The 12,849-nt window shown below is 49.8% G+C and overlaps 1 protein-coding gene across 2 annotated transcripts in view; it reads right to left on the bottom strand.

Moving 5' to 3' along the window:
• Nucleotides 1–2,839: 2,839 nt before the first annotated feature.
• Nucleotides 2,840–12,849, bottom strand: part of Chmp4b (charged multivesicular body protein 4B) — a 40,623-nt gene continuing 30,613 nt past the window's right edge. For both annotated transcript variants that reach the window (NM_001399657.1, XM_087645572.1), the window contains exons 2-5: nucleotides 9,913–10,090; nucleotides 7,264–7,378; nucleotides 6,103–6,229; nucleotides 2,840–3,695 (exon numbers count right to left, since the gene is read on the bottom strand). In NM_001399657.1, coding sequence (NP_001386586.1) covers nucleotides 3,631–3,695; nucleotides 6,103–6,229; nucleotides 7,264–7,378; nucleotides 9,913–10,090 — 485 coding nt within the window. In that variant the 3' untranslated portion in view covers nucleotides 2,840–3,630. The remainder of the gene's footprint in view (nucleotides 3,696–6,102; nucleotides 6,230–7,263; nucleotides 7,379–9,912; nucleotides 10,091–12,849) is intronic.

Here is a 12,849-nt window from a genome sequence, read left to right as displayed (position 1 = left end):
TCCTAAGTTTGCTACGTTTGTTCAAAATGTTCTTCATGAGACTTAACCAGAAAACAAAGTCTGTTGGTTTTTTTTGAGACTTCCTTTGTCAATGCAATTAATATAAACCTCTTTACTTTAGCTTGAGGTAGACTCTCAGACAAGGGCAAAAAGCTGACACAGTTTTCACCAAAATACCTCAAAAGACAGTCTCTATACCACATACTGAAATTCTTCTCCTCTGAAACCTCTTAGGCCTGGTCTGCCCAGTTACTCACAGCAAGTCTTCCATATTCTGACTAGGACGGCTCATTAAGCCCCACTTAAAAACATTTCATGGCTTTCCAAATTCCGAAATCTATATTCTTCCAAACAAAAGAATGGTCAGGCCTATCACAGCCATACCCCAGTCCCTGGTACCAACTTCTGTCTTAGTTAGAGTTTTACTGCTGTGACAGACACCATGACCGAGGCAACTCTCATAAGGTCAATATTTAATTGGGGCTGGCTTACAGGTTCAGAGGTTCAGTCCATCATCATCAAAGTGGGAACATGGCAACATCCAGGCAGCTGTGGTGCAGCAGGAGCTGAGAGTTCCACATCGTCCTCTGCCGGCCTCCAAGAGAAGACTCACTTCCAGGCAGTCAGGACTAGGGTATTAAAGTCCACGCCCACAGTGACACACCTACTCCAACAAGGCCACATCTCCTGACAGTGCCACTCTCTAGCCCAAGCATAGACAAACCATGATAGACACTCTGGGACAAGAAAGTCCATCTCCAGCCTTAGCAGGGAATCCTAAAAGACTCCTTTGTATACATCCCATCTCCCACACTCCGGCATGAGCCGTGTAACAGTCACGGCCCATGAGACACAGAGATAATCTGTGTGTAATCTTATGGGATCTGTTAACACAGGCAGAAGTGAAAGCAAGGCCAGATGTCCACCCCACTGCTTGCTCTGGGAGTAGAGGGTGACCCAGGGTAGCTCACGGACCAGAGGCAGCAGTGTAAAGAAAAGCCCACGTGCCTAGGCCGAGTGGCAGGCAAAGCAGTTGTTTTGTTTTGAAGCAGGGTCTCTCTGTGCAGCCCTGGCTGGCCTGAAACTCAAGAGATCCTCCTCCCTCTACTTCCTGAGTGCTGGTATTGAAGGCATGTGCCATGCCTGGCTGTTTTCACTGTATTTAAGACAGTCTCACTACCACACACAACTGACTAGCCTTGACTTTGTTGTCATTAGTTATGCACTACCACAGTGGCAAGAGCTTTGTTCTTGAGAACACAGCTGAGATGCGGAACCCTAACACTTCCATCAAGACTTCCTGTCCTGGGCTGGAGTGATGGCTCAGTGGTGAAGAGCACTGACTGCTCTTCCAGAGGTCCTGAGTTCAAATCCCAGCAACCACATGGTGGCTCACAACCATCTGTAATGATCTGATGCCCTCTTCTGGTGTGTCTGAAGACAGCTACAGTGTATAATAAATAAATAAATCTTAAAAAAAAAAAAACCACCTGAATAAGCTTAAAATAAGTGTCATTTCTGTGTGTTGGCTGTCTTCTTCTGTTGCTTGTACCCAAAATATCTGGAATGGCAACATCTCTTCAGGCCTGAGAACTTCCTAAGCACAAAAACCTAGACACTGGTGAGCACTATGCCCCCCGACCCAGGCACAAGGTATGTATGTATGTAGAAATAAACACCTTTTTCTTGGAGGGAGCCCAGACACTGCCCCTGGACTAGCCTCTGTGCCTGTCAGAGCTGAGGGGGATCTAGAAGCTCTACTCACACAGACCTAGGGAGAGAAGTCCTAGGCAGCTGGAAAGACTCAGGAAAGGCTGCTCTGGCTTTCTCACATTAAAGGATGCTTGGGAACCACAATCCTGTTGGCAGAGAGACCCTGGCAAGTAGAGCTTGTGACATTAGCCAAACCCAATTCCTCCCAAACCAGGAAATTTCAACTCAGCTATGGAGTCTGAACTGAGTGTGGCAGCCGGGAAGGTGAGCAGGCTATGAGCTGCTTCACACACACAGAACTCCAGGCCTGGGGAGCTGTGGGGTTTGGATGGGAATGCCTCCCATCAGCTCATGTCATTGAATGCCTAGTCCCTAGCTGGAAGAACTGTCTGGGGAAAGATGAGGAGATGCGGCCTTGTTGGAGGAAGTTCCATTGGGGGCAGGCCCTGAGGTTCCAAAAGGCCACACCAGACCCAGTCTCTGCCTCTAAATTGTAGATTAGACGTTAAGTTCTCAGCTACTGCTCGAGCACCATGCCTCCCTCCTGCCACGCTGCCCACCATGATGGTCAAGTTCTGAAACTGTAAGCAAGTCCCCAATCAAATGTTTAAGAAGCTGTCATGTGTCTCTTCAAGCAAACAGAACACTGACTAAGACAGGAGAGTAGCTTGACCTGTGCACACTGAGAATAACAATATGCCTTCGTGAGCTCAGACCAGTTTTAATCTCTTGAGAAGCTAGGGGAGAGGGGGTGGCTTCTCAATCCTGAACTTGACATCCAGGAGAAGGAACGTGTTAAGATCTACTTGGCTGAAGAAGAGCGTCCGAAGCATCTTGACACCGTGGTTTCCACCAGACAGAGGCTCCCACAGGCATCGCCCTAGGTGCTGGCAGACAAAGAGGGAAGATTCTGGGGCTGTACAAGAACCAACTCTCTGAAAGTGGACCTCGACAGTCCCAGGCTAAGTGGGGCCACAGCTCTGAGGCCTCCAGGATCTTGAGATTTCTGGAAAAGAGATCTGCCGTTTCATAGCCCTTCGTGTTTCCCCAGATGACCCTGGACTAGTGCTGGCCTAGGAGTCAGCTCCCAAGGAAGGTGAGAGATTGACTGAACACAACAGCAATATGAAAATTAAATCAAGATATTTAATAGACAGTGCAAACCATAATTTCATCTGAATATAAATGTATGCACATGTTTCCAATGAGTTATGTACCAATTATCACAAACAGCAATGAGGACCTTAGAGCTATGTTAGAAAACTGGATAGCTGGAGCTTAATTCTAACAATCTCATCTGCTCGCAAGAGAGCACATCCACTTCAGATCCGTGTCACAGACTCCAAAAGACTGGGGGGCAGGAGTGACAAGGGCAGGGAGGTACACATGGGGCCAGTACACAGGTGACAGACAGAAACACAGCTCTTGAGGAATCAAACCAGGTATGTTATTACAGCTAAGAACGAGGAAAAGCCTATCTATGGCTTTAAAAATGACTCTCCTGCCAGTACCGTACACGTCCTACAGAGAAATGTGAGACAAGTCAGCTGATTTAAAGGACACGGGCTATATTCTCCAGGTTGTTTCAACTGCAAATGGCCGACCCTCTCCACAGAGGCCTCAGCAGTGGGGTTAGCGTAGTCCAGAAGCTCAGTGTTGGATTTGCAAATACAGTTTATTTTACAGAAATTCAACATTATAAACAGCAGGCACCTCCCACCCGCCCACCCCTCCCCCCACCCGCCCCTGGGCACAGGCCGTGCTATGTGAGAGTGAGCAGGGATGCGGCCTACTGCTTTGGGTGAGAGCTGAGCGATGGAGGAGCCTGCACCTCGTCCTGCCTGCCCTGCGCACGCACACACCTGCCCGATGCACAGGCCACCAGAGTCCGTCTGGGCCCAGCCTCTGCTGGGACAGTTACATGGATCCCGCCCAGTTCTCCAACTCCTTCATGTCGTCGTCTTCCTCCTCCTTCTTCTTGGCTGTCAACACAGAAAAGATGCTTTCTGATGCCTGGCTGGGAACTGGAGTCATGCCCCACTATGTACACACACACACACACACACACACACACACACACACACACACACCACACACACACCACACACACATACCACACCACACATACACACACCACACACACACACCACACACACACAACACACACACACAACACACACATACCACAACACACACACACACATACCACACACACACACCACACACACACACCACACACACCACACACACACATCACAACACACACACACAACACACACATACCACAACACACACACACACATACCACACACACACACCACACACACACACACCACACCACACACACACCACACACACACCACACACACACACACACACAACACACACATACCACAACACACACACACACAACACACATACACACACACCACACACACACCACACACACACACACACACAACACACACATACCACAACACACACACACACATACCACACACACACACCACACACACACACACCACACCACACACACACACACCACACACACACCACACACACACCACACACACACAACACACACATACCACAACACACACACACAACACACATACACACACACCACACCACACACACACCACACACACCACACACACCACACACACACACACACCACACACACACCACACACACACCACACCACACACACACACCACACACACACACCGCACACCACACACACACACCGCACACCACACACACCGCACACACACACACACAACACACACACCACACACACACACCACACACACCGCACACCACACACACACCGCACACACACACACAACACACACACAACACACACACACACACAACACACACATACCACAACACACACATACCACACACATACACACACCACACCACACACACACCGCACACCACCCGCACACCGCACACCACACACACACCACACACACACACACCACACCACACACACACCACACCACACACACACCACACACACACACCACACACACCGCACACCACATACACACCGCACACACACACACACCACACACACACACACACCACACCACACACACACCGCACACCACCCGCACACCGCACACCACACACACACCACACACACAGACACACCACACACACAGACACACCACACACACACCACACCACACACACACCACACCACACACACCGCACACACACACACACCACACACACACCACACACACACCACAACACACACACACAACACACACACACAACACACACACACACAACACACACACACCACAACATCCACACACACACACACACACACACACAGCCCTGTCCTGTAGCCAGACCTACAAGCTGCTATGCAAATTCAGGAAGCCAGCACATCTTCCACAGCAACTCCCTTCAGCCCTCAGCAGGGGGAGCCACACCAGGGTCCCTCAGCTCTGAAGCACCCAGGGTTGAGGAGACAGACAGGAGCGTCCCTCTCACAGGATGCCGTCTTTGCCAAGCCAACTCCACTTGGACCTGCTGGAGGCAGGCTTTGCTAGACTGCCTTGACAGATGAACTGAAGAGCCGGGGGCTTCCTCCTTACCACAGCAGGGGTGGGGGGGGAGGGAGAAGCGGGAGAGGAAGCCCCCAGCTGACAGCCCTTTCCACTCTGGAGTGGTATAGTTTTGACTCTGGAGCTTTGTGTGGAGCCTTTCAGTGAGGAGTGAACACTCAGGGAGGGGAAGAGGGAAGAAATGATGGTTTTACAGAAGCACAACCAGCTAGAGCTGTTTCCCTCCCTGACAGCAAACAGCATGGGGTCCTAGCTAGGGCAAGACTCAAGTTCCCAGAGTATTGCACGGTGCCCAGAACATTCCTATATTTGGTGGTAAGAAAAGTCATTCTAGAACAGAGGTTCTTTTTTCTTTTTTCCTTTTTCAAATTTTTTAAAATTAAACAATTACATCGGTTCCCCCCATCCCTCCTCTCTCTAATCCTTTTAACCTCCCTCACTAGGACAGAGTGTCTTAATTCCCACTCCCAACTCCACAGAGGACATGTAGTGACGCCTGGAGTCACTGTAGCTGTGTCTCTGTGACCTCTGTGTGGCAGTGGCTGCTACTAGCATCTGGTGGGAAGCCAGTGGTTATGCTGCATCGTAGCCCCACTGCTACCCCCAGAATTAGCTGGCTATGTCACCGGTGCTGAGGTCAGGAAATCCTGTTCTGGAGAAAACCAGGGAAAGTCATACAACACTGGCATTGTGGCAATCACAACCATGCTGTTTGGCTCAGACCCCAAACCAAAGTCAACTGACCATGAGATCACCCCCTTCCCATGGCGCCAGGGTGTGTCCCGACTCTGGGCATACTCACCGGGTTTGGATGGTAGGGCTACAGAGGGGACATTTGGTAGAGGGACTGTTTCGGGCCCACTGATCTCCAACAAATTCTTGTCTAGCTCCTCTTGTTCGAGTTCCTCCAGCTCTGCCATGAGCTCATCCTGCAAAAGGAAGTGTGCTGAGACTCTCTGCAGCCATGCCCCCCTCGATGCCCACTGAGCCTTCTGAGGGGATCACTGGTGTGCATCTACACCTAGGTTCCCGTCTAGGAGCTTCTCAGGAGGACGGACTGCATCTTTCCTTTCATTCCTTTCCAAGAGAAGTCAGTGCTGAACCCAGGACCATGCATATGTGAGGCAAGTATTTTACCACTGGGCTATGCTCTCAGCCTGTCTACCTTTTGAACATTTGGAGGGAGGTTCTGTAACCTGCCCAAGCCAGCCTTACACTCACTCGCTCTGTGGTTCAGGCCTGCTGTTCTCCTGCCCCAGGCTCCTGAGTTGTTAGATTAGAAGCCTGGATCTGACCTGATGAAGCATCAGCCTAGCACCATTCATTCTTTCTTTCTTGTTTGTGAGATTTTTAAGTGTCTGGGCGCTTTGCGTGCAGTGCCCCCAACAGAAGGCATCAGACCCCCTAGGACTGGAGTTACAGAGAGTTCCTGGTCACCAAGTGGGCCTCTTTTAGCCTCCAAGGCATGCAAATTGTGTACAGATATACAGGCAGGCAAAATAGCTATAAACATAAAATTAAAAACACCTGTTTTGTTTCTTTCTTTTTTTTTTAAAGGCAGGGTCTCACTGTCACTCTGAATGCCCTGGAACTTTCTATGAAGACCACTTTGGCCTCTGCCTCCTGAGTGCTAGGATTACATGCATGTGCCAGTATGCCAAGCATAAAATACATTAAAAACTTTTTTTTTAAAGTCCAGAATCTGGCCAGGCGGTGGCGGCATATGCCTTTAGCCCCTAGCACCTGGAAGGCAGAGGCAGGCAGATGTCTGTGAGTGAGAGGCCAGCCTGGTCTACAGAATGAGTTCTAGGACAGCCAGGGCTACACAGAGAAACCTTGGATCAAAAAAAACCTAAACAAACAAACAAACCCAAGAACCCGAGATGTGCACACTGTGCCCTGTTGGTGTCTGAGCCTGAAGTCTGTCACCAGAGACTCAGGTGACCTTCCTAGAGCCACTCACCTCGTCAAACTCTTCTCCAAAGCCCACAGGTTTGGAGATAGCTGTGGAAATCTCTTCTGCAAGTTCTTGCTGGTCAGCAATGTCCTGCATTAACTCATCCACTTTATCAATGTCCCTTAAAATCAAACGAACAAGTTATCATATACCTAGGATGGGTCTGAGTCCAGAGCAAACCCTGCTGCGTACCATCTGCCTCTCAGCACATAGTCGCAAGTCTCCTCTAGAAAACGGCCTGTTATTACCGCCTTCCTCCTTCCCTTTAAAACTGGGACTCAAGAGCTGGTAAGATAGCTCAGTCAGTTATGTGGTTGCTGTGCAAGCATGGTGACCAGTTCTTACTCCAGGACCCACATAAAGGTGGAAGGAAAGAACTGACCCCACACAGCCGTCCTCTGATCCCCACCCCAACACCACACAGGTATGGGTGCACACACTCAAAATAAAAGCAAAATTGAGAATCAAAGACTCAAGCAGATGGATGTCCTTAAGCCATTACTTAGTCCAACACCCAAGGAAGCCAGGCTTAGCAGCCAGGTGGAGTCACACACCCCACCCACACCCACCCACACCCACCCACACCCACCCACACCCCACCCACACTCCACCCACACACCACCCACACACCCACCCACACCCACCCACACCCACCCACACCCACCCACACACCACCCACACACCCACCCACACACCCACCCACACCCACCCACACCCACCCACACTCCACCCACACACCCACGTCACACACCCACCCACACACCCACGTCACACACTCCCACCCACACCCCACCCACACACCACCCACACACCCACCCACACTCCACCCACACACCCACGTCACACACCCACCCACACACCCACGTCACACACTCCCACCCACACTCCACCCACACTCCACCCACACACCACCCACACCCACCCACACCCACCCACACCCACCCACACCCACCCACACCCACCCACACCCACCCACACCCACCCACACACCCCACCCACACCCACCCACACACCCACGTCACACACCCACGTCACACACTCCCACCCACACCCCACCCACACACCCACGTCACACACCCACGTCACACACTCCCACCCACACCCCACCCACACACCCACGTCACACACTCCCACCCACACCCCACCCACACACCCACGTCACACACCCACGTCACACACTCCCACCCACACCCCACCCACACACCCACGTCACACACCCACGTCACACACTCCCACCCACACCCCACCCACACACCCACGTCACACACTCCCACCCACACCCCACCCACACACCCACCCACACACCACAATTTGTAAACACATCGGGTAAGACCACAGGATTTTTTTTTTTCTGTGTATAAATGTCAGAGTTCTCAGTCAGACTTGAAAACACTTTTGAATAAGTCCTTGGCAATCTCTAAATTGTTTTTGGTAACCTTAATAACCCTTTGATCAAAACTGAGGTCAGAGGGACATATAAAAAAGTCACCTTTAAGACCACAGGATTGGGGTTGGGGATTTAGCTCAGTGGTAGAGCGCTTGCCTAGCAAGCACAAGGCCCTGGGTTCGGTCCCCAGCTCAAAAAGAAAAAAAAAAAAAAAAAAGACCACAGGATTTTTAACTCCTGCTTCTTCAACCTCTTCTTCAACCCCCAAAGCAACTCTGAACAGGGGGACAACCAGAAAACACAGCTGAATCAGCTAACAGCACCTCTATTAGGTCCCAAAGGCAAGGCAACTGTGCAATGTTTATATACTGTGCCGCCCAGTTATTCAGGGTGTCTGTATACTTCAGAACACACACTCTCACTAGCCTTTGTGTAAATGTCTGGGAAAACTGAACTAAAGCGATGAGGCCGTGGCCTGAGCAGCACATCCTGCACCTCACTTATGGGGGGCAAGGCTCCTGCACCTCCTGTTTCTAGAGCAAAGAGCATCGGGTTTTCCCAGCCCACTAATGTAAATTAACGTGGTCCATAGAGGTTGCTAGCAAACACGTGACTCTGCCGTGGAGCAGAGCAGCTCCAGCCAGTCTGTAAACAAAGGCTACGGGCAGGCCAGGCTGGAGGCTGCCCTCTGCAGCTCTCTGTGCAGGACCACAGCTGAGCAGCCAAAGCGGCAAGCACCCCTCTGGCCGGCTCCAGCGTCAAAACTAAAGTACAGGTTTCCCATAGAAAGACTCCTGTCATTTACAACCAGAACCAGGCAGGGTCTCTGGTTCTCAGGCCAGCTGAGTGAGAAGCAACTGTCCACAGGGAAGGAAGGACCACGGAGTACAGGAGTAGGGAGAGGCAAAAAGCCATCCTCAGAGTAGACTAAGAACAGATTCAAAGCCCTGGGAGAAAGCACACATGTCAGAGCCCAGTCCTGTCCACACTCAGAACACAGCGCAGACGGCTCCCCTCCCTGGGACACAGACCTCCATCTGATGAAGAGGTGGCTGAGAAGACCTAAGGACTTCTCAACTTGAAACTTTGCCTATCACAGTACCTAAAACCAGTGAAACAGCAAACAGCTTTCCTTCCTCTCCTAAGCTCTGTGTGGAACTGAAGGTGGCAGACACAGTCCAAAGTTCCAAAGTGGGTGACAACCACAGCCAGGCCATGGCCTAAGCAACATTCCCCTCCAGACACCGCTCCCCAGCAACGGCACATACATGTTGTCGTGGGCAGCCTTCATGGCCTTGGCGGCATAGCCCATGTTCTTGAGCACCTCCGTGTTGGTGTTGGCATTCTCTAGGGCCTCCCGCTGGAACTCGATGGTTGACAGGGTGCCATCAATCTGTGCCAGCTGCTTCTCATACCTCTTCTTGCGCTTCAGAGCCTGCAAGGCCGCTAGAGGGAAGAGAGCAGACTTGAGTGCATGGCATGGCGTGATGTCAGGGAGGACGCAGAGCCCTTCTCCTGAGTGTACTGTATACACCTCAGCTGTAGTCTCTGTAAGACGACTGATAACATCTTCTACCCAAGAGTATACAGACCTCACAATACAGACGGGGAAGAAGCATGCCACAACTTTAAATGCCCTCAGAGTAAGAACATGTTCTGGGGTCAAACTACAGCTCAGACAGAGGTGAGAGGCTTAGTTTCCCTGCTACATTGACTGTGGGGAGTGAATAGGCCTAGCGCATTAGTAAAGCAGGCACTGCATCCCAAACACCCTGCTAACTCTCACTATGATAAAACACCGTCCCATACCCACTAGGGACAATAACAACAAGAGGCTTGTAGCAAATACTACCTGAGTTTGGGTTACAATGCTATCCACACAAAAGCCAACGACTCTAAGTAAGATGGCAACAGAGCACAGCACAAAGCTCAGCGCGCTCTGACCAGTAAGTAACTGCTGCCTGGAAACTAAGTGACCAAAACCAGAAGGCCACATGCCTAGAGGTGGCCAGTGCACCATTCTCTCTAACAGGAACACACAGCACAAGTGAGGATGGGGCTCTGGCCATGAACAAATCTGGAGTCTGACCACTCGGTCAGATCGATGCTCTCTGCTTTCTTAGTGCCCAGACTGTATAGAAATAGATCGTTTGTCTGAGGTCCAGTCAGGACAAGCGATTCAATAAGGCGAATCTCTCTGTGGCAAAGCTAGGAACAAATTGTATCTCCCACCAAACCCACACTCCTTCCCCTTACAGTCTCAGAAAGGCAGCCCGCCCAGCAGGCTCTAGCAGAAACTGTAGGACTGGGTGGGTCAGGGGAGCTGCATTTATGTGCACTCCTGTAAGCATCTCCCTCATACAGGAGAGGTGCACCAATGCCATCTCCACAGGCTGCAGGTCACAATTACCTGCTCTAACCACAGAAGTGGTTTCTCTGTATGGTACACATATGTTAACACAGTCCTTCCACTCAGGTATGTGCCTTACAGCCTGCAGGACACATGCTTCACAAGTAGCTGTGAATACCAACACAGAACTGTAAAGTCACTTGAAACACTGAAAGGTTATCTATCTATCTATCTATCTATCTATCTATCTATCTATCTATCTATTCATTCTCCACTGAGAGCTTTGCAGATAACAGCATTGTGTCCCAATGGCTGAAGGTTAAAGACACAGACTGTTAGCCTAGGCATCTGTCCTAAGAATCACTTGCCGGGGGCTGGAGAGATGGCTCAGAGGTTAAGAGCACTGAGTTCAATGCCCAGGAACCACATGGTGGCTCACAACCATCTGTAATGGGATCTGATGCCCTCTTCTGGCCTGCAGACATACATGCAGGCAGAACACTATACATAATAAATGAATAAATCTTTAAAAATGTATTAAGAGTTAGCATGTGCTTATAAACCTTGAAACATCCCACTTGGGGCACTGGGTACTCAGCACTGCTAAAACCTGTCCAAACTGCTATTAAGTAACAAGTTCTTTAAAGAAAAAAAATCACTTGCCAAGAACAATGGTTTGGCCTCAAAAAAAGAAAAAAACAAAAACAAAACAAAAACCAACTTGTTTTTTGTGTTTTGAGATGGTTTTTCATCTGTGCAGCCCTGGCTGCCCTGGAACTCTGCCTCCTGAGTGCTGGGATTGAAGGTGTATGCCATCATGCCCGGCATAACATTTAAACTGATTAAGACTGAGGGCATTGGGGTTGGGGATTTAGCTCAGCGGTAGAGCACTTGCCTAGCAAGCGCAAGGCCCTGGGTTCGGTCCCCAGCTCCGGAAAAAAAAAAAAAAAAAAAAAAAAAAAAAGACTGAGGGCATAATCCAACGGCAGAGCATGCATGAGGCCCTGGGTTCAACCACAAACTCAAAAGTGACTTCAAGTAACTCCAGATGGTTCTATCCATCTTTGCAAACCAACAACTAACACAGGACTGGTATGCAGTTATTAATATATGCCAAGTTTAATATTTAATTCCATGTATTTTATTGTGCTTTCATATACAAATGGCCCTATCCTAACATGTAAGGCAGCTGTGTGAGGTATACTAATGTATTTTTTATTTAATACTGTCCACTTACAATGAACTTAGAGTGTAACCGGAGGAACACATATGTTCTATTTAGGCGTCTCAGGTGGGGTAACCTCTCTTCGGTTCATACAAGCAGGATCTCTTGCAAGCCCCTCAATATAAAGTTAAGTATGCAAAACTAAGGAAAGGCACCCAGCAAACACCCTCCAGGATCACCCTCCTTCTGCAGGTTTATAAATTTCAGCCCAGAAAGCAGTGGATTCCCTAGGCTGGTATATGGCAGGAACTGTGGATTTTTTTTCTCCTACCCCATCTAACTTCTGTATTTTTCAATTACCTGACGGCTACCGAAAGAAAGGGTACACTCTTGAGAAACCCCAAATGTTTTGCAAATAAAGCAACCCATTTGGTCAGCACTGGCCCTCAAAACCATGTGAGCACAGGTACCACACACTTCACTTCCCATACCTTACAAATGTGGCAAGCTGCAGTGGAGGAGAACCTGGGGAAACCTGATGTTCCTTGAGCCAAAGGACACACTTCTTTCTGAACACTGTCCAAGAAAAACTTCCTTCATTCTGTCTGGGTATCTATTAGAGGGAGGAAATAGGTAGGTATAGGTCTGAGCCACCATACCCAGCTCTAACCAGATTTCCAACCAGACTTG

The sequence above is a fragment of the Rattus norvegicus genome, chromosome 3, assembly GCF_021556685.1.
Source record: "Rattus norvegicus strain SHRSP/BbbUtx chromosome 3, alternate assembly SHRSP_T2T, whole genome shotgun sequence".
NCBI classification, from domain to species: domain Eukaryota; kingdom Metazoa; phylum Chordata; class Mammalia; order Rodentia; family Muridae; genus Rattus; species Rattus norvegicus.
This window is presented reverse-complemented; position numbering and strand designations above follow the sequence as displayed.